Source organism: Penicillium chrysogenum (genome assembly GCF_028827035.1).
Source record: "Penicillium chrysogenum strain IBT 35668 chromosome Unknown utg000002l_segment0_segment0, whole genome shotgun sequence".
In the NCBI taxonomy this organism is placed as follows: Eukaryota; Fungi; Ascomycota; class Eurotiomycetes; order Eurotiales; family Aspergillaceae; genus Penicillium; species Penicillium chrysogenum.
The window spans coordinates 146,101-171,874 of record NW_026622750.1 but is presented as its reverse complement, the minus strand read 5'-3'; the positions used below and the strand labels follow the sequence as shown (position 1 = coordinate 171,874).

At 48.7% G+C, this 25,774-nt stretch overlaps 13 protein-coding genes across 13 annotated transcripts; 6 read left to right on the top strand and 7 right to left on the bottom strand.

Moving 5' to 3' along the window:
• Positions 1 to 77: 77 nt before the first annotated feature.
• Positions 78 to 2,276, top strand: N7489_003708 (putative glucan 1,4-alpha-glucosidase; the record flags this gene model as incomplete). Its single annotated transcript, XM_056709460.1, is given in 6 exon segments — positions 78 to 417; positions 469 to 755; positions 802 to 898; positions 946 to 1,583; positions 1,636 to 1,800; positions 1,815 to 2,276. Coding segments are annotated over 6 exon segments (1,989 nt in total), but the record flags the coding sequence as incomplete, so codon positions are not given.
• Positions 2,277 to 2,641: 365 nt separating this feature from the next.
• N7489_003707 (uncharacterized protein) lies at positions 2,642 to 4,560 on the top strand (the record flags this gene model as incomplete). The annotated part of the gene is made up of 7 exons (XM_056709459.1): positions 2,642 to 2,819; positions 2,868 to 3,004; positions 3,058 to 3,140; positions 3,192 to 3,410; positions 3,461 to 4,286; positions 4,336 to 4,441; positions 4,493 to 4,560. 7 exons carry the CDS (start codon positions 2,642 to 2,644, stop codon positions 4,558 to 4,560), a joined length of 1,617 nt encoding a protein of 538 aa, XP_056567880.1.
• Positions 4,561 to 5,128: 568 nt separating this feature from the next.
• Positions 5,129 to 5,359, bottom strand: N7489_003706 (uncharacterized protein; the record flags this gene model as incomplete). The annotated part of the gene is made up of 1 exon (XM_056709458.1): positions 5,129 to 5,359. The coding sequence occupies one exon, from the start codon at positions 5,357 to 5,359 to the stop codon at positions 5,129 to 5,131; it is 231 nt and encodes a 76-aa protein (XP_056567879.1).
• A 742-nt stretch (positions 5,360 to 6,101) lies between these two features.
• Positions 6,102 to 6,867, bottom strand: N7489_003705 (uncharacterized protein; the record flags this gene model as incomplete). Its single annotated transcript, XM_056709457.1, has 2 exons — positions 6,102 to 6,378; positions 6,440 to 6,867. The coding sequence occupies 2 exons, from the start codon at positions 6,865 to 6,867 to the stop codon at positions 6,102 to 6,104; spliced, it is 705 nt and encodes a 234-aa protein (XP_056567878.1).
• A 530-nt stretch (positions 6,868 to 7,397) lies between these two features.
• On the bottom strand, positions 7,398 to 8,393 carry N7489_003704 (uncharacterized protein; the record flags this gene model as incomplete). Its single annotated transcript, XM_056709456.1, has 4 exons — positions 7,398 to 7,568; positions 7,628 to 7,895; positions 7,964 to 8,104; positions 8,188 to 8,393. The coding sequence occupies 4 exons, from the start codon at positions 8,391 to 8,393 to the stop codon at positions 7,398 to 7,400; spliced, it is 786 nt and encodes a 261-aa protein (XP_056567877.1).
• Positions 8,394 to 8,869: 476 nt separating this feature from the next.
• On the top strand, positions 8,870 to 9,854 carry N7489_003703 (uncharacterized protein; the record flags this gene model as incomplete). Its single annotated transcript, XM_056709455.1, has 4 exons — positions 8,870 to 9,056; positions 9,110 to 9,433; positions 9,501 to 9,610; positions 9,663 to 9,854. The coding sequence occupies 4 exons, from the start codon at positions 8,870 to 8,872 to the stop codon at positions 9,852 to 9,854; spliced, it is 813 nt and encodes a 270-aa protein (XP_056567876.1).
• Positions 9,855 to 10,265: 411 nt separating this feature from the next.
• N7489_003702 (uncharacterized protein) lies at positions 10,266 to 11,281 on the bottom strand (the record flags this gene model as incomplete). The annotated part of the gene is made up of 4 exons (XM_056709454.1): positions 10,266 to 10,466; positions 10,515 to 10,624; positions 10,681 to 11,013; positions 11,062 to 11,281. The coding sequence occupies 4 exons, from the start codon at positions 11,279 to 11,281 to the stop codon at positions 10,266 to 10,268; spliced, it is 864 nt and encodes a 287-aa protein (XP_056567875.1).
• A 705-nt stretch (positions 11,282 to 11,986) lies between these two features.
• On the bottom strand, positions 11,987 to 13,448 carry N7489_003701 (uncharacterized protein; the record flags this gene model as incomplete). The annotated part of the gene is made up of 4 exons (XM_056709453.1): positions 11,987 to 12,248; positions 12,307 to 12,523; positions 12,634 to 13,326; positions 13,385 to 13,448. The coding sequence occupies 4 exons, from the start codon at positions 13,446 to 13,448 to the stop codon at positions 11,987 to 11,989; spliced, it is 1,236 nt and encodes a 411-aa protein (XP_056567874.1).
• Positions 13,449 to 14,233: 785 nt separating this feature from the next.
• On the bottom strand, positions 14,234 to 14,795 carry N7489_003700 (uncharacterized protein; the record flags this gene model as incomplete). The annotated part of the gene is made up of 3 exons (XM_056709452.1): positions 14,234 to 14,419; positions 14,481 to 14,517; positions 14,560 to 14,795. Coding segments are annotated over 3 exons (459 nt in total), but the record flags the coding sequence as incomplete, so codon positions are not given.
• A 764-nt stretch (positions 14,796 to 15,559) lies between these two features.
• Positions 15,560 to 17,508, top strand: N7489_003699 (sulfatase family protein; the record flags this gene model as incomplete). Its single annotated transcript, XM_056709451.1, has 4 exons — positions 15,560 to 16,366; positions 16,440 to 16,926; positions 16,987 to 17,108; positions 17,158 to 17,508. 4 exons carry the CDS (start codon positions 15,560 to 15,562, stop codon positions 17,506 to 17,508), a joined length of 1,767 nt encoding a protein of 588 aa, XP_056567872.1.
• Positions 17,509 to 18,031: 523 nt separating this feature from the next.
• N7489_003698 (uncharacterized protein) lies at positions 18,032 to 19,778 on the top strand (the record flags this gene model as incomplete). Its single annotated transcript, XM_056709450.1, has 6 exons — positions 18,032 to 18,162; positions 18,226 to 18,563; positions 18,612 to 18,782; positions 18,854 to 19,250; positions 19,305 to 19,457; positions 19,508 to 19,778. The coding sequence occupies 6 exons, from the start codon at positions 18,032 to 18,034 to the stop codon at positions 19,776 to 19,778; spliced, it is 1,461 nt and encodes a 486-aa protein (XP_056567871.1).
• A 680-nt stretch (positions 19,779 to 20,458) lies between these two features.
• On the top strand, positions 20,459 to 21,248 carry N7489_003697 (uncharacterized protein; the record flags this gene model as incomplete). Its single annotated transcript, XM_056709449.1, has 3 exons — positions 20,459 to 20,578; positions 20,637 to 20,770; positions 20,843 to 21,248. The coding sequence occupies 3 exons, from the start codon at positions 20,459 to 20,461 to the stop codon at positions 21,246 to 21,248; spliced, it is 660 nt and encodes a 219-aa protein (XP_056567870.1).
• A 935-nt stretch (positions 21,249 to 22,183) lies between these two features.
• Positions 22,184 to 23,549, bottom strand: N7489_003696 (ferritin-like domain-containing protein; the record flags this gene model as incomplete). Its single annotated transcript, XM_056709448.1, has 5 exons — positions 22,184 to 22,417; positions 22,509 to 23,026; positions 23,090 to 23,167; positions 23,224 to 23,409; positions 23,465 to 23,549. The coding sequence occupies 5 exons, from the start codon at positions 23,547 to 23,549 to the stop codon at positions 22,184 to 22,186; spliced, it is 1,101 nt and encodes a 366-aa protein (XP_056567869.1).
• Between the last annotated feature and the right edge of the window lie 2,225 nt (positions 23,550 to 25,774).

Here is a 25,774-nt window from a genome sequence, read left to right as displayed (position 1 = left end):
AATACCATGCACCTTTCATGCACCTTTCATGCAAGTTCCATGCAACTCCCACACATGTGCATTAATATGCCTTAGCTCTCTCGAATGAACTTTCACGTGGCTTAAGTCCCCTCACCTGCACCCATATAAAAGCCAAGTTCTTCCCCCACGATGACACCAACCCCAACTCACCTTCTGACTCTGTGATGGCTCCTCGTTTTTGGACTGCGCTTTGGGCGCTTACGCTTGGCCATGCCGTTGTGGCCACGCCACAGATATTGGCTCCTCGTGCGACTGGCAGTTTGGATACCTGGTTGGCGTCTGAGACTGTGGTGGCAAGACAGGGTATCTTGGACAACATCGGATCGGCTGGTGCCCATGCTGCCAATGCAAAGCCGGGCGTTGTACTCGCCAGCCCGAGTACCTCCGACCCTGATTGTAAGCTATTTTACGGTTGTTTATTGAAGTGCGAACTAACTGAACCTACAGATTATTATACTTGGACTCGTGACTCGGCCCTAGTGTTCAAAAATCTGGTCGACATGTTCAGGAGCGGCGACAGCGCTTTGTTGGAGGTTATCGAAGAATACATCAGCTCGCAGGCCTATATCCAGACGGTGTCAAATCCATCTGGAGGTCTTTCCGGCGGCGGTGGATTGGGAGAGCCCAAGTTCAACGCCGATGAGACAGCTTTCACTGGCTCTTGGGGACGCCCTCAGCGTGATGGACCAGCCTTGCGAGCCACTGCCTTGATCTCATTTGGCCAATGGCTTATTGTATGAATTTTGAACCTGTTTCCTTTTCCATTACTAACTCATCTAGGACAATGGGTACACCACCTACGCGACCGACATTGTCTGGCCTGTCGTGCGCAATGATCTCTCCTATGTTTCCCAGTACTGGAATCAGACTGGATTTGGTTAGTATACCTCGGATTTGGTTGTACATGTTGCTGATACCCTATAGATCTCTGGGAAGAAGTTTCTGGCTCATCATTCTTCACCGTCGCGGCTCAGCACCGCGCTTTGGTGGAGGGAAGCACATTCGCAAGTCAGGTCGGTTCTTCATGTTTGTACTGTGACTCCCAGGCTCCGCAGGTTCTGTGCTTCCTACAGTCCTTCTGGACTGGATCTTACATTCTGGCCAACTTTGGTGGTGGCCGCTCTGGGAAGGACGCCAATACACTGCTCGGCAGCATTCACACATTCGACCCAGAGGCAGGATGCGATGACACGACGTTCCAGCCTTGCTCAGCACGAGCACTCGCAAACCACAAAGTTGTAACTGACTCGTTCCGATCGATCTACTCTGTCAACTCTGGTATCGCTGCGGGTAAGGCTGTTTCTGTTGGTCGATACCCAGAGGACTCATACTACAATGGTAACCCTTGGTACCTGTGCACTTTGGCTGCAGCTGAGCAGTTGTATGATGCTATCTACACATGGAACCGTATTGGTTCTTTGACCATTACCTCTGTCTCTTTGAGCTTCTTCAAAGACCTATACAGCTCTGCTGCGACCGGCACCTACTCCTCATCCAGTGATACATACTCCTCGATCGTGGCCGCTGTAAAGGAATATGCAGATGGATATGTTAGCATCGTGGTATGTTGCACTTGCTGTCAATTACGGAATACCCCGTCTAACAACTATATAGGAAAAATACGCTGCATCAAGTGGCTCCTTGTCCGAGCAATTCTCCAAGTCAGATGGCTCGCAGCTGTCAGCTCGTGACCTGACTTGGTCCTACGCAGCCCTACTTACTGCCAATGAGCGTCGAAACGCCATAGTCCCTGCACCATGGGGGAGACATCTGCTAGCAGTGTCCCTGGGCAGTGTCAATATACTTCGGCCATTGGTACTTACAGCAGCGCAACAAACACCGCCTGGCCTACCACTTTGACTAGTGGATTGGGCAGTGTAACTACCACCAAGACGACTACCACTACCTCGAAGCCGACAACAACATCATGCACTACTCCGACCACTGTTGCAGTGACGTTCAATGTGATTGCTACTACTGAATATGGCCAGAACATCAAACTCGCTGGATCTATCTCTCAACTTGGCTCATGGTCGCCAAGCAGTGCTGTCGCATTGAGCGCTTCCAAATACACCACGAGCAACCACCTGTGGTTTGTGACCGTGACACTTCCAGTAGGCACTAGCTTCAGCTACAAGTACATCCAGGTGGCGAGCGATGGCACTATCAAGTGGGAAAGTGACCCAAACCAGTCGTATACCGTTCCCGCCACGTGTGGTACTACTGCTGTCACCGTCAGTGATACATGGAGGTAGTAGCGTACCTAGATGGAATATCAACATGGCAAGGGAGGGTTATTTGAGTATTAGCTTTACGACTATAACCGTGCAGATTGAATGTATCTTGGTTGTTTTCCCATTTCGAGTATCTATTGAGTACTCTTTTACAGGTATTCCCAATGGTTTTCAACTTATCTAGAGACATACAAGAGTATACGCATCGGTATAGAGCCCCGGAGAGGAACGGGCCGGACTTCCGAAGGCTAAACCCAATTTGGAACTATATCATTGCGTGCTTTACAACTTGAATGAGCACACAATTTGGAAGGACTTGGATGATATTTATTATTGAATTCCCCTCTCAAGGCCTTTCTCTAGTTTGACACTCCCCAATTTACAACATGGCCCATATTGGAAGCGACGTTGAGCCGGTGCCTCCAGGTACCACTGGGACCCCGAGTACCAATGCGAATAGCCACACCCAAGACGAAGAGAGTCCATTACTCCCGCAATCTGACACAGAGCGTAAAAACAAGGCTTTGACAGGTGTTGGGACAATTATCGCGGTGCTTCTGCTCGGTACGAGAAATGGCAATAAACCAAGACTGGAGTTCTAATCGAATATAGGCGAATTCATTTCCAATGCCGACGCGACACTTGTCATGGCCGCGGCAGGCCGCATCTCCTCCGAATTCAACAGGTTACGCGATGCTAGTTGGCTCTCAACGGGTTATACCTTAGGTCTTTGTGCTGCGCAACCAATGGTGAGTGAGCACAACCCGTGTCGTAGACATCCAACGGTCTAATATCCATCCAGTATGGGAAACTAAGTGATATCTACGGTCGCAAGCCAATGTTGCTGCTCTCGTATTTGCTATTCGCCGTGGGATGTATATTGAGGTAGGCAGGTACCTGATCCAGCAGTTGAGATACAATTTTGACCTCATCTAGTGGCCTCGGAACCCATATGTGGGTGGTAATTCTCGGTCGTGCGATCAGCGGTATGGGCGGCGCGGGAATTATGGCCATCAGCTCCATTATCATCACAGATATCGTACCTAAGCGCGAGGTTGCTACCTGGAGAGCGTATGTGAATATCGCCATGACACTTGGACGCAGTCTTGGAGGCCCGCTAGGTGGTTGGTTGAGCGATACCATCGGATGGAGATGGTAATTTCCAATTATCTGACAGCTGCATCCACACTCTAACCAGGTTACAGGCTGTTCATCCTACAGGCGCCGTTCCTCGCTCTGGCTGCAGTTCTCGTGATTGCGAAGTTGAACGTCGAGAGACCACACTCCAAGGAAAACAAACTCGCCAAAGTCGATTTCCTCGGAACAGCACTGCTAGTCTCATCCATTGTCGCAATGACCACTCTCCTCGATCAAGGTGGGAAGTCCTTCCCATGGAGCTCATGGTGGACCGTCCTCCTAGCAAGCAATGGCGTATCACTCCTGGTCGCTTTCGTGCTCGTGGAAGCATACGTTGCCCGCGAACCCATCTTCAACCTCCGCATTCTCCGGCGCACAAACGTGTCAATGGCATACATCATCGGTGCACTCCAGATCGCCGCACAGCTGGGAATGATGTTCTCCGTCCCGTTGTATTTCCAAGTAACACAACGCGCATCGACGACAGCAGCGGGCATGCATCTCATTCCAGCAGTGGTAGGAAACACTCTGGGCGGATTACTAGCGGGCATATTTATCCGGCGCACAGGACAATTCAAAGTTCTCCTGGTTATCGCCGGCCTGGTGGCTGGTATTTCCTACCTCCTTCTTTACCTCCGCTGGGATGGACACAGTGGCTTCTGGGAGTCGCTGTTTATTCTTCCTGGTGGGATTGGCACGGGAATTGCATCAGCATCATCTTTTATTGCCATGTCTGCTATGATACCGGCCGAGGAAATCGCCATGGCGACAGCGGGATATATGCTTATTGTCGGATTCTCCATGACGGCTGGTGTGACTACGTCCAATTCCGTTCTGGGGATGGAGTTCCAGCGTCAGTTGAGGTTGAATCTCCATGGGCCAGGCTCTGAGAAGGTAAGTAGCTTCTGACGAGCATATTTGACGGGGGTGCTAACTGCTTCAGGTTATTCAACGTGCCATGGCGGATACGAATTACATCGCACATCTAAGCGGCCATCTGCGGGAGACTGTGGTGACGTGTTATGTTTCGGGACTTAAGCATACATATCGTGAGTTGATGGACTGTGTTATATCGAGTACCTCCCACTGACGTGCTACAGTTGTTTCCCTCGGTTGTTCGATTTTAGCGTCATTCAGCGGTTTGTTCATTGCGCGCCATCAAATCTAGACTGCCAACCGGGACTACATCACTCTATTAGAGGCAATACATAGGACAGAAAATAAATCTGAAAACGACATTTGTTGTTGCGGTAAACCTTCGGCGAAATGTGCCAACATCTAGGGCTTGCTTGTCACCTCCCTGTACCACTCCAAGTTCCACGCCGACGGTAGGGCGCGGTCAAGTGCTCTGGCCAGAACTTGAAGGCGAGAAAAAAAAGGCTAGAAAATGAAAGGAAATGATGGAATACGGTTGTATTCACTATAGACTCTGGAGAGGAAAAGAGAGAAACCATGGCAGCTATCTACTAGAAGTCCTAGTCAGATACTATAAGGATCGTAGGTTGTGACTTTCATCCAATTCTGGCTTACTGCCCTCACCGACAGTGGCCTGCCTGGTCCCCAGCTGGTTGAGCTGCGGTGTCGCAGTTGGGCAGGTGTCGGAAGAGCTTGTTCTTGGATTCGAAAAGCCTGCTCCTCACTGCGCACACGTGATGATTGATCTATAGGGTGTGGTAGCCCGCTTGTCCGTCAAGCGAGTAGAAGCCTCTAAAACGGAGGCTGGGCAAAGTAAACTTCTATACCCGATCGTCGTCGTCGTAGTATCCGCCACCGTCATCGAAGGCTCCGTCGCGCACACCGGGGTCGTAGTCGCCGTATGCAGGTCCCATATCGTCATAGTATCCAGTGTCCTGGTACGCTTCGCTTAGCGGTGCTTCGGGCTCCATGGGGTTGTCGTCACGGCTGCGAGAATCGACAGCAAGGACTTGGTTTGCCAAATCGGTTCCACGTTCTCCAAGATAAGCCATGCCCCGTTGAGCCACGGTCGTGCGATTCCAAGGCTACCGGGTGTCCCGAATGATTCCTTGTGGGTTCCGTGGCTGCTGCTGGAACCGCCGCTGATTACCGGGGGGGCATGGGCATTGGAAAATCTGTTTTCGGCGGGGCGTACTGCAGCTGGGAAATTGATTCAGTCTTTGGTAGCCAGTTGTTGCGGTCGGCTGCTGTAGGAGATGAGCATTCTTTCATTGGAACTCTGGCGTGTTAGGGGGGAGATTTCCGGGTCTCTGAGAGATGTTGTTGTTGTTGTTGTTGTTGTATTTAACGTCCAGGGAAACGAGGGCGAAGCCCTCGACTCCAGAACCTCCCGTGGGGTATGGGGACGTGCTAAGCTAAAGAATTATGTACATAAAGTGCGCCTTCAGAAAGCAACTCGGAAAAGGAAGCGGTCGGGGAGCCGATAGCAGGCGCTCTTACCCCCCGACGTGCAGGGCGATGCGCTAAGGGTCTCTGAGAGAGCGTCGCACGAGCGAGACGTGAAAATTGGGGATTTGCTATCTCGGGAGGATAGCTCGCTGTGAATCGAAGGAATGTATCAAATACAGCGTCCTCCTTGGTAACGAAGCAGAAAACTCGAGAAATTCGAAGTTCAAACTTATTACTGCGCCGGTCGTAGCAGGCCTGAATGATCCGCCCGTGTCGAGGCCCGAAGAGCGAAATCAGGAGTACCTATATTCGTTAGTATAGCTAGGGAGTACTGGTTGACGGAGTTTATCTCACTGGGAATAGACGATAAGTCTCGAACCCCGGCTGGTTTCGGCGGAACGCAACGACCTGAGCGATTGATCCGAGCTCACTTAGTAGTAGATTGCCTTCCTTGCCATTCGAGTCCGTGCAGATGATAAGACGGACGGAAGGTCCAGCGAGGTCTTCACCATCCCACCACTCTTCTATCAAGCCAGTTCTCCAGCCCGGGGTGTCAACGCCTCGAAACTTTCCACCTACGGAGAAAAGGAGTCCCACATGGCCGCCAGCGAACTCGTCAAAACTATACGCCATTAGCTAACTATCTCATATAGAGAATCATAAATATGCGGTAGTATACTCACTCGATGTCATTCCACCCGAATGTATCCCTTAGGGGAGTCTTCGATTTGCGGCGAAAGTCGAACTGCGTCGTGATAAAGTGGAGCACCTCTTGCGTGGCGCCTGTAACGTCCCAGTCAGGCCGATGCTGCGACGCACGAACCAAATCGGGGATGTCCAGGCTGCTTTGCACCGCCTTCGCCTCAGAGGGCGAGATCTTCCACGGTTTGATGTCCTCCTTAGAAATCGGCTTGAAAAGCCATTGCGTCTCGGGGTCCAAGGAATCTTCGTCGGAGGAGTCTTCATCGTTCGGGTCAAAAATATCAACGGAGACTCCTAAACGCTGAATCTCGGATTTAGTGAGATGTGCGTGGTCGATCGACTTCAACGTATGCAGGATGTTGACAACAACATCCTTTATCTTGGGGGACGGGGAAGAGGTGGGTGTCATTGTGTGGAGTCTGTGTAGACGTTTAGAAATCCAGATCACTTCCAATGTTGTTCGAAATCACAGGAGATGAAGGTGAATAGGTGGGATGGGGTAGCATGGAACATGCGATAGAATACCTTTCTAGTTAAGGGTGTGGGATCTGCAATTTGGACTTGGGATTTGGGGGATGAAGTGAGGTGGTGAGGTGGTGAGGTGGTGAGCTTGTTCACGATTACGTGGCAAAGCATCCATTTCAAACGTTACAAGAACTCTATACAGTCCCCTGAAAGAGATTTTATATATCTATGTATTGACCTATTCCTATTCTCCTATACATCCGCAAACAGGAACTGCTCACTAAATACGATATCTGGTTCTTGGGATTTTTAAGCATCATGTCGAATCCTTTTCCGAGGCATGGAACGGAATACACTATACTATGAGGATATTACCCTACTACATATGCAGATAGCATATGTTCAGAACAAGTTCATTGGAGTATTAGAATCACTATTTTCGGGATTTATCCCTACCCAGCGACCAAAACCCCTTTAAGCGGGTACAAGGTTCATACGCCCAAGAGCACGACTCGCAAAGTCTCGTAAAAGATCGAGATCGAAGAAGAGGGAACCGGCGGGATTGCCATGCCCTGAGCCAAGCAGGTCACGTCGTTTAATGACGAGTTGTTGGTTGCCTGTCGTAGGATTATGGGGGAAAATGACCTATGTTAAATTTCAGACAATTAGTAAGTGAGATAGGAACCGAATATCTTTTAACGTACCTCACGTTGGTCGCGCACTGGTATTCCGTTCCTGTCGCACTTGTATAGTTCTGCAACACCGGAAACACGATTTGGGGCGTGTCGCGACCACTTGATGATAATGACGACTTTGATGCTGCCATCACCTCCAACCAGCAACATGTTGAGGTCATCCTGTAATCGTGGCATCGGGTCACTCCACCCGGATTCAACAGCAACAGTTGGCAGCAAGCGGCCACGGATCATAAAAAGGAAGTCTGGCTCTTTTCTCGACGTATGATACGGACCACTAGGGAAGTGAAGAGCTGTGTTTATTAGCCTCAAGTGCTCACTAAAGGGGCAAACCGTACTACTCACTCGTTCCAGCTTCTCCATGGATCATGTTCTCTTCGGATGGCGTGATAGCTCCAGTTATACCCCAGTTGAACAATTGATTGTAAAGCCACGGTTGGATGCAGTTCTGTATTGCTGTAGGCATAGTGAGCACTCTTAGCACGTCTGTCCTGCTGTTGTACATCTTTCTAGTAGTGCCAATTTCAGTGACACGATACATAGAGGTAGGTATGGTTTCTAGGACTTACCGCGCAGAAACAACCTCGTCCAGGACCTCGAACACAATGTCTGCCCAATCACGAGGGATGTCCAGCAAGACAAATTCGTGATGTTCCTTCACTTGGGCAATGGAAGCGAGACAATCTTTGAAAGACTCGAGATCTTGGAAGTCTGCACATGATCGCTGTGTGATCAACGAGGATGGCTGAGGAGGAGGACGGGTATTGTCTGACATGGTGAGGAGGGTAAAGGTGAACAGCAGAGGGTTTGGGTTTTGTGAAGTGAGAAAAGGATCAAGTTGGTGAAAAGGGAAAGAACTGAGGTGACGACCTGGGTTATGCAAGAGGTGAGTTGTATAGGCCCTAAATACACACATACTATAGTTTCATGATGTACCATTTACGGCATAGCAGCATAGCAGCATAGCATCAAACAGAGTATATACTTTCTGACTTAAGGCTGTTCCAATGGAAGATTTCCAATATTTTAAAGGAACAGTGCCGTCGAAAAGAAGGTGCGAAGATGTAGAGATTTACTTTGCTCTCTAATTTCCTTCACTTTCGTCTCACTTTGCCATCACTCTTATTCATTTTCCCTGCAACTTGTCTTCATCTGAAGATGCCGTCCAGCAAGAAAGTAACTAAGAGATCATCAGACAGCAGATCTTTGCGTCACAGAATTTTAGTGGCCATTTACGACTTCACCGGCCGGATGATTGACCAGGAGCAACTTCAAAGCACCGCTGATGAGATCGAGAAAGCTCTTGATAAAAACTATCACACACTCGCAATTTCTTCCCTTTTTATAAACGATATTGAGAAGATCCTCAAGTTGAAATGGACTCGTAAGGACACTGAGCTGGGTGATCTTCGTCCGATGGAGTGCCCCCCGGTGCTAGGTAAACAAGCCGAAAACATGATCCGAAGGATGTGTCTAGCTAACCTCTCGCAGTGCACCAGATCGACAAGATCACTCGCGCCCTCGGTCGGAGTCATCCAAGTGAAGAAAACGGCCGTTGGATCCTCAACTCTCTACTCCTCGAAGCGTACGAAATCGCCACGGTCATCTGCCCCCACGCCGCCCAGCCCCTTAACATTCAGGCAGAGAGGGGTTGGAAGTATGGTCCGGTAAAGTGGCATCGCAGGAAGTATTTCTTGACCGGTCGGCCTGACTATGGAGTCTGGTACGGCGAAGAGGAAGCGGTCTCATTGAACGTGGTTGTTGTGGAAGCCAAGAGAGAGCCAGGCGGAACGGAACAAGCACTAGGTTATATGGGTAAATACCTATCCAACACTGGCGCCTCCCATTATATAATACATCTTAAAGCTGACTCGTTCAACAGGCTGCATACACCGTCAACGAAAGGAACTAAAGAAGAAGGACTGCACGATCTATGGCATAGCCTCGAACGGGTATGACTTCGTTTTCCTCAAAATCGACAACGATTCTAAGGTGAGCCTATTTGGCGAACTTGACCCAAGTAACTTGTTTTAACCTCTACTAGTGGTCTGACCGTAAGATCACCACCCGCGACGGCAACTATGACGAGGTCCTTGGAGTACTGGTGCATATGTTCACCAAGGCCGCAGTGATGTCTTCTACTCACTCCAACCAGCCATCCCGACAGCAGCAATCCTCGGGCGAGTCTGCAGCGACCACGCTTTCTGTGAAAGAAGACGTTGAGATGACGGGCTAGGTCCGTAACCGTCCGCAGGCTCCCCGCGCGTGGAGTGTCCCTTCGTGGGATACCAGCAGCCGATTGCCCAAACATCTGTTATGCTCGGTCAGGTCCCCTTCCCTCGCCATGTCCCCTGCCTTCGCTGTCTTCCCTCTCCTGCTCGTGTGTCTTGAATTCTATGCCCTTCTTTGCCAAGTAAAGCGTATCAGCTGGAATGAAATAAGTGGATTACAGTTGCTGAACGTCTAGCCTAAGACCAGAGTCGTAGCGGCCAAGCCTATAGCAGTAAACTTGAAGTGGAACACCGTTTGATATGTCGAGATTGATATAGGAATATAAGTATGTATAAGAGATAAAGAGAACAAATGAAAAGTGTCGAGGTTAACTACCTGCAAGAAAGGTGGCCAGAGGCTGGATGGAGCGACGAAATCAGGCAATATCCATCTGATCATAGTTCTCGGGGTCATGGTCGAAGCTTAACTCAGACTCCCCTGATCCTTGTTGTGCCCGACGAGGTGCGTGTCTGGAGGAGGCGGGTGACATCAAGGCTGCTTTCGTCATCAGGTACACCAGTAGACCAAGCACTTGTTCAAACCCATTCCCAACGACACCGACTAGCTTGAAAGACCACTGTAAACATTAGAATCAGGGTTACTAACACGATTTAGATACACTTACCTGAGACTTATTGTCCAGCTTCATGAACGTGAAATTCATGACATCGGTAGAGATGCCGTAGACTGTGGTGTCTGCTTTGCCAAGGTCTTTACGGTGCTTGTGGACGCACCCTTTTGGTAGGTCAGCCTAAGACTGCGTTATGACGACGATATCGTGAGGTACTTACCCATATATGCCAGCGCCTGCGGAACCCCTTCACTACCACTGTTCGGTCTCTTGGCCTCCATGATGACAACGTTCAAGTCGAGGTCTTCCTCCTCTCCATACCAGATGCCATAGTCGGGGCGCCCCGACAGCATCCGTGTCTTCCCCTTCCATTTCACGGGGCTATACGCCCATGTACGTTCCATCTGAATGTTTAAGGGTCTCGCGGATTTGTTTAAAGACGACGATACTAGATCGTGAGCGGAGACAAGGAGGAGATTGAGCTTGCAGCGGATGCTGGCTTCGTTTCCGGAGCTGGCGCCATGAGCGCGGTCTGACTTTTCCAACCAGAGTTCTAGCTGAGGTTAGCCGATTTCTTTGTACAATCCTCGAGCTAACATACTGAGATCTTCCGGGACAGGGATAGGCGTAACAAAGTCGAACTCATCATCCACAACCAGAGTGAGACCAAGGACCTTCTGAACGTCTGGTAGACTTAACGAGGTCACTGCGAGAGGCTCGGGTTTCTTAGGAGCCTCTAGGATTCTTTCCACGTCTTTAGGATCAATCTCATGATCAAGAAAGCGGCGAAGAATACGCCGGAGAGCGGAAACAGTGGACATTGTGTAAATGTGGGGAACGAACAGAAGGCTGCAGATGGTTAAGAGAAGGGTAATGGACGCGAAATAAATAGCTGCAGAGGGCGAGCGGTGAGTTCAGGTTGTTTACTGAGAAGACCTGATGATCGAGTAGACCGCGTCCCTTTCTAGTTATAAGGTTTCCGCTAAGGTAAACCCCATCTTGTCACGGACAGAATACGTTATACTACCTAGGTAAGTATAGTTATGAGGATATTACTCTACGTAATATTTGAGTATTCGAGATACTGGGAGCATCAAGAATGTCCATGACATCTTCATAAGTCCGTCGGAGCTGCGTATGTACTCTTCGTATCCTTTCTGATGTCTTTTCTGATGTCGTTTTGGATGTGTTTTTTGATGTCCTTTTTGATGACTTGAAGCTTTGATATCATCCCCACCTGACAGAAATCCAAAAGATCTTATAGCCACTATCCTGTGATATGGTCAAGCGGGAAGTTCAGGGAAACAAAGACAACATTGGAGTGTGTGATGATATGAAAGAAGTTAAAAAAGAACTGTGATTTATTTAAATACCTACGACCTTCAGCAATATAAACCGTGTTTTATTGTTGTTGATAAGAAAGTTGAAAATTTACAAGAATATCATTCCTGCTGAGAAAAGTAAACGGGCTTCGCTACTCAATGTATGACACAATACTGCACGGCCCTTGTAGTTGGGGAATTCCTTTATAGCATCAAGATGCAGACCCCAAGCACGGCACTGACAAGGCTGAGCGGAATTGGTAGATGAACAGGAACGCCACTGGTAGGCGGCTTGGAATTGTCGCACATGAATGGAACGTCCGGCAACCGACCCATGCTCTGGAGCTCAACGAATGGCGTGCAGTTAAAACTAGAGTTGACTGATGGACTAACTCCAAATGAACGTACGGCCGATGGAGGAAATTGACTGTCCCAAGGGCCCTTCTGCTGCGCGACAAAAGGATCACTGTTTGTTTGGGTAAGCTTTCATGACCACTCTATAGCTGCGAGGGAGCAACACATACAAGAATGCATTTCCTACAGTAACGTCGGAAATCCGAATACGCGAGACATTCTTTGGCCAGTACCAAGTCTGAACGCGATTGCCTTTGTCGTTGACACCGTAAATCGAGGTCAAATTCAGATCGGGTGCGCCGACAATGTCGAGGTCAAAGCCACCTGTCCAATCCACGGCTTTGGGGGAAGAGTGATAGATTTCATGGGATGGGTCTCCCATCGTTGCTGGATGTTAAGAGAGCGGAGATCATCAAAGGGGATTTCAAGGTCAGTGATAGAAATGGAGCTTGATAACTTCAGAGTATCAACCTTGAGTGTCTGAAGCTGTGCGCTACGCTTAAGATCCGTAATACCATGGAGGGAAAGTTCTTTGATGGTCATTGCCGTTGTTGAGGAGCCTCCTAGAGTGAGAGATGAATTGTCATTGATGTGGAGGTGTTTGGCAGAGATGAAACCAATAGCAATTTCGTTGACATTCGGGAAGGGGCCTTGGATGAAAACCTGACTCATGTTGAGTTGATTATCAGTCAAGCTATCGAGCGAGTCGATTTTCATCGCGTCAATACTCATGGCTGTCACATTGCGCAACCCTGTGTGGTGGAGAGTCGTGAGATTCGGGGGGCTAAGCGTAATGCTTGGCGCAAAGTTCAGACTCGAGATATCAAGGTAGGTCAGATTGTAGGCCCGTTTCCCTACCTCAAAGTAGTCCCTCGCGGATTTGAGACTCGGAAGCGAGAGGTTGACCACTTTGGTTCCGTAGTATCCAATTTCGACTGCATCGACTACCTCCAAAGATGAACTGGAGAGCGTGTAATAGGGTTGGGTGACATCGTCACTCTGCATAAGAGGAGATTCCCCGAGGGTGCCTGCAATCATTTCAACACCGTCGAGGTTGATATGGACCGTGCCATTGTCAGCAAATGGACCGATTCCGACGTGTCCGTAGACGATTCGACAGTTCTGACGAAGTTTATCAGCATCAGCCACGGACTTGATCCAGGTTGAGCTGCAATTGGCAGCGAAGGCATCTGGCAAGGTAAGTTCCAGGCACTGAGTTCACCACAACCAAACAGACACTTTACTCACTTGAGCAGCATATCCATACGGTTAGCAGTGGTGCAATCAGCGATGCACGGGAGAGCCCGAGCATATTGGTGATATTAGACCCGGAAACCGTAGATCACAGTTCAAAACGGCTGGGGCACTTCCATATGTAGAAATGAACTTCACCCCCTGGAAAGAAAAATATGGACGCCCCAGACTGCCCAGACTGCCCAGGTGCACTAGCCCAGCCAATCCAATAGTGCACAAGGAATAACCCATAATATCGGGCCCTGGGAGATTTGATTGGGGTAGGGCTGGTGGGGTGGAGGGGGTGAACTGCGCCCGAGGTCTTGGCGAACGTGTCGGGAGATGAGGCCAACAGGTCGCAAAGGGTCCGAGAGTGGCCCGGTGGGGAGGAGGTTTGGGGGTTTCCCTTTTGGGAGCCGCCGAGGTTGTCACCTGACTATGCAAATATATAACATATACCATTGATCGTAGTGTAGCCTTGTATTGTTGTAGTTTATAATTGAGAAGTCGAAGATGAAATATTAAAAGACTTCCCACAGAAGGCTCAAAAAAGACTATTCAAATTAGATTTCGGTCTAATAGGGAGAGCATCATGTACGAGTGCTTCCCTATCGTAAAGAGATGTGCCAAAGTGAGGATTTGCTATCTCAGGTGGATAGCTGGCTGTGAATCGAAGGTACGTATCAAATGCCGCATCACCTTTGATGGCAAAGCAGAAAACTCGAGAAATCCGAAGTTCGAGATTATCATTGGGCCGGTCGTAACAGGCTTGGATGATCCGCCCATGTCGAGGCCAGAAGAGAGAGAGTAAGAGTACCTATATAGAAAGAGATTGTTAGGATAGGGAGTACTGGGTGATATAGTTTATCTCACTAGGAATAAACGATAGGTCTCGAACCCCGGCTGAGTTCGGCGGAACGCGACGACCTGAGCGGTTGATCCGAGCTCACTCTGTATGTTGTAGTAGACTGCCTTCCTTACCGTTCCCCTCTGTGCAGATGATGAGACGGACGGAAGGTCCAGCGAGGTCTTCACCATCCCACCATTCTTCTAACAAACAAGTTCTCCAGCCTGGGGTATGAACGCCTCGACATTATCCACTCGTAGAGACAAGGAATCCCTCATTGCCGCCAGCGAACTCTTCGAAACTATACGTCATTAGAACACCTCTCGTACAGGCGGGCTCTCACCGAGTTGGCCTCAGAGGCCGAGATCTTCCGGGTTTGATGTCCTCCTTAGAAATCGGCATGAAAAGCCATGGGGTCTCGGGATCTTCGTTGCTCGGGTCGAAACCCTCAGCGGAGACTCCTAGGTCTAGAATCTCAGATTCTGTGAGATTTGCGTGGTCGATCACCTCCAACGTATTCAGGATATTGACCACAACATCCTTTATCTTGGGGGGCGGGGAAGAGGTGGGTGTTATTGGAGCTTGTTCAACGTTTAAAAAAATCCGGACCGCTTCCAATATTGTTCGAAATGCGGGAGATGGAGGTGAATGGAGAGATAGGTAGGATGGGATTTGGGATTTGGGACGAACAAGTTTGTCCCGCAAATTTTGGGGATCAAAGTGATGTGGTCAACTGTTCAGCATTACGTCCTAGAACTATCTTTTTTTATATCCTTTTTGATGACTTCAAGCTTTGATAAAATCCCCATCTCAAAAATCTCGAGTGAGTTCGATATATATGTTCGATATATATGTACGTGAAGAAGTAGATGGGGAGCTAATCATGGGTTGCAGATCTGGCATATATCGGCAACTCCCTGTGCTTCAGAGCTATTTATATTTAATATATGTGTGTATTTCATCTATTCCGGATAAATAGTTAGTGAAAGATAAGTTGTGCTCGTCGCCGTAAAGCACGCAATCCACTTTTATACTTCTTTCTCTTGCATCTACTCTGTAGAGGTATACGAAAGAGTGAGAATTAATTCTCCGTTGTACTGCATTAACATTAGATTGTCTATAGTATCTATAACATCTATAATATGATACCTATAATATCTATGTTGTATAATATCTATGTTCAGTAGAAGTGTACAACTTCATCTCCCGCCATCAGGGTCATGGATGGCATCATCCGCTCCACATTTCCACTCTCCACATTGGATTTATATAACTACGCACTAGGGAGTGCGAGGGAGTACGTAGTTATAGACTCTTACCTTCATCCCTCTCCCCTTCACCTCATGAAATTAAACACTGCCCTGGTCGGCCTCATCGCCGAAGGCGTTATTGCCCTCAATCTCCAATCCATGCAATCAGCCCTTCAATCCGTATTAAAACATAGCGAAGCAGAACCACCCAAACCAAATATTCTCTTCATAATAACCGATGACCAAGACCTCCAACTCGACTCCATATCATATACTCCCCTAATCACAAAGCACATCCGCGACCAGGGCACCTTCTTCCGCAACCATTTTGTCACAACAGCCCTATGCTGTCCATCACGCGTGAGTCTATGGACCGGTCGCCAGGCACATAACACAAATGTGACCGATGTCCATCCGCCCTACGGTGGATATCCCAAATTCGTCGAGCGCGGCTTCAACGATCATTTCCTCCCGCTTTGGCTGCAAGGGGCGGGGTATGATACATATTACACGGGAAAAATGTTCAACGCACATACGGTGGACAACTACCACAGCCCACACATCAATGGATTCAATGCATCTGATTTCCTTCTCGATCCATATACTTATTCTTATCGGAATTCGACTTACCAGCGGAACCATGAACCACCTTTCAGCCACGAGGGTGAACATACCATCGACGTGATCACGGGAAAAGCACTGGGTTTCCTCGATGATGCATTAGCTGGCGAGAGGCCCTTCTTCCTGGCCGTGTCTCCTGTCGCACCACATTCGAATGTCGATCCGGGCAATATTACATCGGAGAACTTTTACATGTCCGCGCCGATCCCCCTCGAACGACACGAACATCTGTTCCAGGATGTGAGGATACCCCGCACGGCCAATTTCAATTCGGACCAGGTGAGCGAGGCTTTGATTTGATATAACGTGTTCGCGTTCGGCAATTCTGACTGATCTTATTTTTGTTGCGCAGCCAAGTGGAGTCAGCTGGGTTCACGATCTCCCCCTGCAGAACCAATCGGTTGTCGACTATCATGATCACTTTTATCGCTCGCGTCTGCGCGCCTTGCAGGGTGTTGATGAATTGGTTGATGGGCTTGTTACCCGACTAGAGGAGAGTGGCCAATTGGAGAATACTTATATTATCTATACCTCGGATAATGGATTTCATATTGGTCAACATAGACTGCCGCCCGGGAAGACCTGTGGGTTTGAGGAGGATATTCGCGTTCCCTTGTTCATTCGTGGACCTGGCGTTACCAAGGGATATGTGCAGGATGCAGTGACTACTCATGTCGATTTAGCGCCGACATTGTTCCACCTTGCGGGTATTCCAGCGAGGGATGATTTCGATGGTACGGCCATTCCTGTGACGCCAGAGTTTGAGGGGGAGCGCCATGAACATGTTACGGTGGAGTATTGGGGGTCTGCTGTCGTGGAAGGTGCTTATAGCGGCATTGGTAAGTCCAGGCAATATTTTCATGGTCTCTGTGAAAGATGCGATACTAATCCCCTGACAGGCCCCGGAGGCTCAACCATGATCCCGAACAACACCTACAAATCTGTCCGTTTACTTGGAGAGGGCTACGATCTGTACTACTCTGTCTGGTGTAATAACGAGCACGAACTGTATGATCTGTTGGTCAGTAAATAGTACCTTGATTCTTCATCACAACGACTGACCTTTGCAGACTGATCCGTACCAGCTGAATAATCTGTACCCGACCACCTCCCATGCAGGTATCAATGAGACCCGTATTCTCGGTCGCAGCTTGAACCAGGCCATCAACCGACTTGATGCTCTTTTGATGGTCCTGAAGTCTTGCCAGGGTGTGACTTGCATCCAGCCTTGGGATGTCCTCCAACCGGTAGACCCAGTTAGTACTCTCCAACATGCTTTGAACAAGGAGTATGATAGTTTCTATGGCGCACAGCCTCAGGTCTCGTTTGACTGGTGTGATTCGGGATACATCTTGGAAGCGGAGGGTGCACAGGTGCCGTTGACCAGTCGACACGGCGTGTCTTGGGATGTGTGGGTGTAATGAAATTTAATTACTCTAGGGATTTAAATATTGATCTAAATTGAATACCTTTGAGGACTATTTCAGAATTTAGGTGTAGTATTTACTACGAGGGGTTGAATGTTGACGGCAAGTATGAGCATCCGAATCAACGCCATAGACTTCCGGATTAACCAAAGTCAAGAAGGAGAGCTCCCATCAAATAGAAATCAAAACATCGTCTCCATATCCCAAGGCCAATAGCCAAATGCGCCCTCGGAAAATCCCCTCAGATAGTGATTGCGCCATATCTCCCCGTGTCGCGACATCAAAAAGTCGCATTGGCACGCATTTTAGTTGTTTTTTTTAGCCCATTTCTAGTTAATTGACCTACGCAATCCTTTATCTTAGCTGCTTCCTCTTTTCTATAAGAGTAGTAACCAACCCGCCGGGGGAGTTCCTATACATTCGCCAATCTAGAAGTTGATCGCCCCCATATACGACATACTGGCTGTTTTGTTCATTTGTTCATTTATCTTTTTGGCAAGCTTCCCCAATTCGCAATATGGCGGACCAAGACATCTTCGATGAGAAACACAAAATAGGCGAGCAGGTCAACGACTCACCTCCGAGTGAGAGTGAGCTTGACCATATCGTCAAAGACTGGGATGTGGAAGAATCGGCCGTTCGGAGGAAGTACGTGTAGTTTACGGTTATTACACATCGACTATATGCATCCTGCTAATAAGCTCCTGCCAGGGTCGACTTTATCCTCATCCCTATTCTAGCAGTCGCCTTTTTCGCCTTGCAGATGGATCGCGGGAATATTAGCGCCGTCTTAACATCGACCATCACTAAAGACCTCAATATCACAACAAATCAAATTAATATCGGATCACAGCTGCTGTCAGCGGGCATTGTTCTCTCTGAAATCCCATCGAATATTATTATGCAGCGAATTGGACCCCGGGTCTGGTTGTCGGGGCAGTTGTTCGCCTGGGGCTTGGTTGCTACCTTCCAGGCCTTTGTTCAGTCATATCCTGGGTACCTGGTTACGAGAGTTCTGCTAGGATTCTGCGAGGGCGGGTTTATTCCTGGTATGGAAATTGCTATTTGCGCTTGGATAACCAACTGACAACCCGCAGGCGCTCTATACTACCTTTCCACCTGGTATAAGAAGGATGAGACTAGTCTTCGCACCAGTCTTTTCTTTTATGGGCAGATGTTTGCATCGGCTACATCCAGCTTGATATCAGCTGGTCTTCTGCAGCTGAACGGCACCCATGGTATGGAGGGATGGAGATGGATCTTCCTGGGTAAGTGCAGATCGGAACTATATCGGAACTATAGATCCTGCCAACCCGAGCTCGTCTAATGGACACTCTAGTCGAGGGCTTGATAACCCTCTTCATTGCAATCGTTTTCACTCTCCTTGTGCCTCCATCGGCTGGAGACGGGCGTCCATTGATCGCTTTCGGGCGCTGGAGTTACTTCACCGAGCGCGAGTCGCACATCATCCGCAACCGCGTTCTGCTAGATGACCCCCTCAAGGCCAAAGGGCATATCCAGATTTCCGGCTCTGATATTTGGCAGACCATCAAGCAGCCACGCATCCTGCAACACGTTTTTGTGACCTTGGTGGCCATGTCTGGCTTCTCGGGTCTAACCCAATACACTCCCAGCATGATCAAATCGCTGGGCTTCGGTGCCGTCAGGGAAAATGCATTGGCTTCTGTTCCTGTATACTGTAGTATGATCTGGCTGATTGGTCTGTCTTTTGCTGCGTGAGTACTTGCTATGACCATCATCTTAGTGAACCGGATTCTAACCATTGACAGAGACAAAACGAGACACCGCGGACCCTTTGTGCTCCTGGCTATCACTTGGAATGTGGTTTCGTACGCTTGTCTTCGAACGAGTAACCCTCACGATTCCCAATGGCACCGGTACGGCGTCATTGCCGTCGCTAACATCTCGTACTGCAGCATGCAGTAAGTTCTCTGCCCTCCCATGTCTATAATCCGCTCTGACCAGATATTAGTATCTTGAATGTCGGCTGGTTGTCATTCTACTGCCGAACACCCCAGGAACGAAGTGTTGCCATGGCGTTGGTGGTCATGGCTGCTAACTGTGCTGGTATCGCTGGGTCGCAGATTTTCCGCACTTCCGATGCCCCAAAGTACTTACATGGTCTCACTGCAATCTGCTCGATAGCTGGTGCCTCGTGGATCCTCACTTTCGTTCTTTGTGTTCAGTATTATTTCCGCCGACAAAAGGCTGTTTCTTCGGATACTGCAGAGGCGAAACCTTAATAAGATTCCGAGGGCTTCGAGTTTCAACGCCTGCAATTATTAATCTCTGATTTTGATTCCATGCAAGAAGGAAGATATTATTCGATGCAAAACGGTTGTCTGCCCAGCAGAATGTCCGGTAGTAATTCCTTCGAGCTACTTTCAGACAGATACTACAATACTACCGGAACATAGCCCCATCAGTACATACCTAGGTAAGTCAAATATGGCCAAAAGAACAAAATCCAGATCCCCCAGAAACCTTATCCTGCGATGTAAAATTGGTCGAAAACCGGGAAGTTTGATCGATCCGAACTTTTTAGGGGCAAAAGAGTTATTTTGGCAGCCACTAAGGGGTTCAAATGGCCTAATTAGGTATAGCGGTATAACTTTGGGTGACACTAGCACCACGCTAGCGCCTAAACAGGCTAGAGAGTATCGCTTAGTCCTTCAAAATACAAACCTTGGAAGAAAAGGCCAATAGGATGCTTCCGTTTCCACGCGATGCATGCAATTATCCGAAATGGCTTTGGACTGCACTCTGGCCCAAAACTGCCCAGACCCTGAAAATAAATTCTTGTATATGAAGGCGCTGGCCGCTCCATCTGGGCCTCTTATCCATCTTTTATCCCTCTTTTCACTATTTCCATTCCTGTCGCTCGTTTGACTATATACCCCGACATTCTTTAAATCAATACAATATGCGTATCCAATCTTTCGCCCTTTTGGCTGGTGCCACTGCCGCTATCGCTGCCGAGACAGTCTCTCTTTTCCTAATTGGCATCGATGAGCAGCCGCTTGAGGGCAAGGTCATTGGCACTGTAAGCACAACCATCCCTCTATCAATCTACCACAACAACCTAACCAATATTATCCCAGACCGATTCTATGACCAAATATCTTATCAAGTGTGCTGCTGGCGTTGACTCCACCGAATGCGGCCTTCCCTCTAATGGCATAACCGTGGCCCAAGGCTCTTCAACCGTCAGCATGGCATACAGCACGGGACGTATGTGAGTATATCCAGCCCTACAAGGAATCCACGTCTCCCCCCACAAGTCATAGCTGATCATTTCCTGAAACAGGTCTATCGCCGAGAACTGCAATTATGATTCCGTAAGCGTGACCTGCGCGGTAAGCCTCGACGAGGAAGGCCTAACCACCACCTTCGCCTCCGCCGTCGCCCTCACTGAAATCCCCGGTGGTGGCGCTTTGATGCCTGTCACTATCACCGGAACTGGAACGGAGAAGGCTGCCCCCACTACTGGTGCCTCCGTATCGGCTTCTACCGCTGCCTCGACTGGCGGCGCTACTTTGACAACCTCCGCTTCAACTACCGGTGGTGCTAGCACTATCGAGTCCTCCGATAGCAGCAGTGCTGCTGCCACCAGCCAGACTGAATCTGGTAACGCTGCTATGCCTATGATTACTGGAAACGCGCGCTGGGCTGCCGGTGGTGTTGCAGCTGCATTGGCTCTTGCCGCGCTTTGATCATCTGGACGTTGGTTTGGAATGAGATTGGAGGTGTATAGACGTGGCTCGGTTGAAGCCTCTCACTTGACAAGAAATATGTACTTCCACATGTATCCTATGCAATATACGAAGCGTGATACTTTTTCTTTAATTTGGGTCTTATCAACCTAATCCGAATCTATATTCTTAGCAATCGAATATGTACCTCGTATTTATGTCACACAATGTGGGATCTCGAAATATGTACACTAGGCCTTGACAAGTCCCGCAGCACCGGTGCTGTCACAGCACTAGGCCCTTGGTTCGGTACTGCAGTGCTACGGCGGGAGTGCTACAGCACTATAAATAGTGCAGACACGAATAACCTCGTGATATGTATAAGTAATGTAGAAAAGCTAGTAGGTTTAGGTACTTTGTGTATATGCGCCTCCAAGTCGAATAAGGCGCAATTAAACGTTGGTAATATATTTGAACTAATTCCAACATATTCTTTTTCTGCCAACTCCAAGATTACTTATGCAAAAGGTAACTTCTGTTACTTCTATAATTGGTTCGCTCTCATTGCGGATAACAACACCACAGCCCCGCGGGCGTACTTACAAAAGAGCCCTATTCAGCCGATTTTTTGGGCAAAGTTCTTTAGCACGTCAAACAGTTGTACACAGATCAAGTCTGGTCAAAGTGCGATCTGACACCGATCTTGCTTTGTTTCCGCCACTAGGATACGGACTACAGACTGCGGCAGGAGCCATTCTGAATACCCTCAATATGCAGGCCGGAAAGACAGTAGCAATATTCGGCTTAGTAGGGATGAGCGTTCCTTATTGGATTAAGCCAGGCACTTGAGTTGTTTAAATTTGACAAATGTTATTAGAATAGACCCTATAGCCAAACCATCGACATCACCGCCCAAATGATCTTTCTAGAAATTCAACAAGTCAACCGCACCCTATTTAAAGAAGAGCCGCAGCAGCACAAAGTCCAGCAACCACACAAGCTATGTTACCAGACATTTTCTGAGCAGCGCCAGTATAAATAGGAGAAGCAGAAGCAGAAGCAGACGCGGTAGCAGAAGAGCGACTCCAGGAGCCGGCCGTAGACTTAGTAGGCATAGTTATGTTCTTCTTGTCACCCATACCGATAGCAGCGATACCGCTCGGGGTACCCATAGCAGTCTTCTTTCCAACCTATCAATACAAGCAGCATCAGCCCTGTGAAAAAAGGGGCGAAGAAGCACCCAACAAAAAGAATGAAACGCAAAAAAATTATCTAATTTACCTCGACGATAGCAGGACCAGCAACAATATTGTCATCAGTCGCCTGCTTGTTGCCCTGGGTCAGGACGACGTAGCTCTGCCCGGAAATGCCCTCGGGGATAGTGACGGTGAACTTTCCACCACCCATAGACTTGAGGGGAGTCCAGACTGGGCCGGTGACGGTAATAAAGGCGGCGTGAATACCGCTAACGCTTGTGTCGAACCCGCTACCGGCTACCAGTTGCACCTCCGAGCCTGTCATGACGGCGTCCATCGAACTCATCGTGAGTGCGGGGAAGGCCTTCACTGGCAGTGCACCGTTGCTGGAGGGACAGGAGGCGATAAAGGGGGATGCAACGGTGTATACTTCGTTGAGCCCGAGAGGGTTGTCGAAGGCCTGGGCGAAGGGGACTTCGCCGACCGCGGCGCGCAGGTACGCGCTGTGTCGGGCTTCTGTGGTGAGGATGCTGCCAGCCGCTGTCAGGTAGTTCTCGCTCATGATAGAGGCTGCGGCTCCGAGGTAGGCGCTGACTCCGACACCTAGAGAGGTTAATAGTGAGAATTGTTGGTGGGGTTGGACGATTCCTTACCCCTCAAGGACACTGGCGAGGGCCAGGAAGCCGTTGACGTCGGCAGATGGGAAGTTGTAGGTGCAGCGGGCAACGGGAGAGGCGCCGGCAGCTGAAAAAAGTCAGAATATTGTTCTTTATTCCGCAGTTTGAATGACAGGGACATGCCCTTGAGCGCGGAGGTCAGGAAATCCACGTGTTCCTTCTCATCGGAAGCAACTTCCTTTAGGTTGGCATAGAAAGGATCCTTCATGCCAGCCTTGACGAAATCCTCCTGGGTGAAGTTCTTAAGACCCTCCTCATAGAAAGAGGCCTCGAGATGCTCAAGAGTAAGAGCATAGTTAAGGATATCGGCTATCGAAGACAAACGTTAGAGCAAGAACAATCAATTGCTTTGGAAGTTGTGTACCGTCGCTGACAGCGCGCTTTGAGACAAGGCCGGCGTTGGCAAGACCGATGGCAGCACTGGTGAGGGCAATGTTGGTCAACTTCATTATCGGAGTAGTAGAGCTTTGATTTTAGATTGGAAGTCTTTTTTGTTTTTAAACAATGATGGCAAATCTACTTTCCAGTGACAGGGACATGCCTTTTATAGTTATTCTGTCAGGAAATAGGTAACCTGATGCATGAACGCTTATTTTGGATTCGGGTATTAAAATTGCCTGGCTAAACAGAGACTAGTCATCATTTTCCTTCTTTTGTAGGTTTGTACGCGATATAGTTACCGTTCTTGGGGGCAAGTTCTAAGATCGGCCGTAGAGAATACCTGATCGAGACAGGAAGGGTTAACGGAAGAGTTGGATGGATGTCAACAATAACTTTAATGGAGAAGAGAGGAAGACCCGACCTCCACGCGATATCATCTGCAGGGACCCGTGGGGATCAAGCCTGCCTAGCTAGAGAACTATTCCCAGGTTGGTCATGCCAAGGGATACAAATGGCCTAGCTTTGCATGGCGGAGAACTTTATTAAGTTCTCGGACTTTTAGCTGCAGTAATGGTGCTGGGTTCTGGTCGTGAGCGAGAGCGAAAGCGAGACTGTAGGGAGGAACGGTAGGGGGAACAGCGAGACCGGGACAGATAACGAAAACGAATGCGAGAGCGAAATCAAGCCAAGCCTCAACATGAACCCGGAGGGAAGCTAACTATGCCGGGGTAACTATTTGCGCATGAAAGTGCCCGTTCTTGGGCATTGAGGAGTTATGCTAGAAGCACGACAAATGACGGCATTTAGCATACACGTCATTATATGTGTTTTAATGCGAGCGAATGTTACTGACTTCAACACCACTCAGTACTCTCAATATTACTTCTAATGACATATGGATTGCATATGGCTTTGCCACAAGATTATTCGACTTTATACCAAGACCGTCTGGGCTAAACGAGGCGCAGCTAGTACATTGTTTGTGGAGGTTCGCATACGCAAATAAATAGAAGATAGCTGCCTAGTCTGGCAAAGTCATTCAGAATGGACAGGCTAGGGATGTATAGCCGATACATTCGGTTAGTTTACCATGATTGCTGACCAGAGGACTAGGCCTCATGTTCGTGGCTCTACTATAACGACAGAACTATTGTGAGCGACGTTGTATCGAGGCCTACGCCATAAGCTGCCGAAAGGGTGATGATTCTCGCGGAGAACACCTGTCGAGACTGTTGACCATGTTCGATATTCTCGAAATCAAAGAGAGACCTCGTAGGAGTGATGACTCCATTGAGAATGCATGCTGTGCAGGTTGAGAGGGAAAGTGGAAGCCACTCAGCAGATCCTCCAGGAACCAGTGCTAGGCGACCTACAGACAATCTGCAAGGGCCCACGACAAATTCCTAGGTAGGGAACTTCATCCAATTCTTGTAGAGCTTTATAATTTGCGTATCAAGATACAGTACCATGCGAACGCCTGTTAAGACGCCTATGAATTTAGTGCGGCCCGCGCAATAGGTGACCTGCGTCAAGGTTTCGTTCAGGTTGTAAACGAAGATTACATTTTTAAGTTTGGTTTTGTGTGCTTGGTGCCTTGAAAGACCGAGGACGTCAACATACCATCTCTAAAATTGATTGAACTCATATGCAAACATACTAAGCCTAATCGGGAGCTATCCGCAAGCCTCCCAAGGTTCACTAATAAGCTTGTTCCACCTGACCAGCTGGGCAAGCTTCTTCCTCCTGATACATTCCCCCAGTGTCACATTCTATTCTCTTCATCTTCTCTCAGCCTCCACCATGTCCTTTCAAGAAATTCTTCAACCTGACTCAGATCATCCACCCGGTCCGGCTGTTTTCTTCCTTGAGGAAACCGAAACCCATCAATATTCCAACTGTTATAATGTATAAACTCGTAGTCTCCAAGTAGACATTTGGATACATTGGACAGAAGGCAAGGGTCTATTGACGAATGGATGTCTTCGCCCTAGAAGAGAATTGATATACCGGTTCACCGAGCATCTATCAACTCCGAACGAGGTGTTTCCTGAGGTCTTTTTCTTCGTCTTTGAATTAAGAAGCATGATATGAATAGAAAACTGCTCGGTTGATAAGATTGATGAATAATAACAAACAGTTATGGAGATGCCCCATCAAAGTTTGTTTCTTGTCCAATCAGAGCCGTTTCCATAACTTTCTGGAACCGCCTTTCCCCTGTCGGGCATAAGCCGGCATAAACCACGGGCTTGGCATTCCTTTAACTCCGATGCAGCAAGTAAGCACTAACCATCTT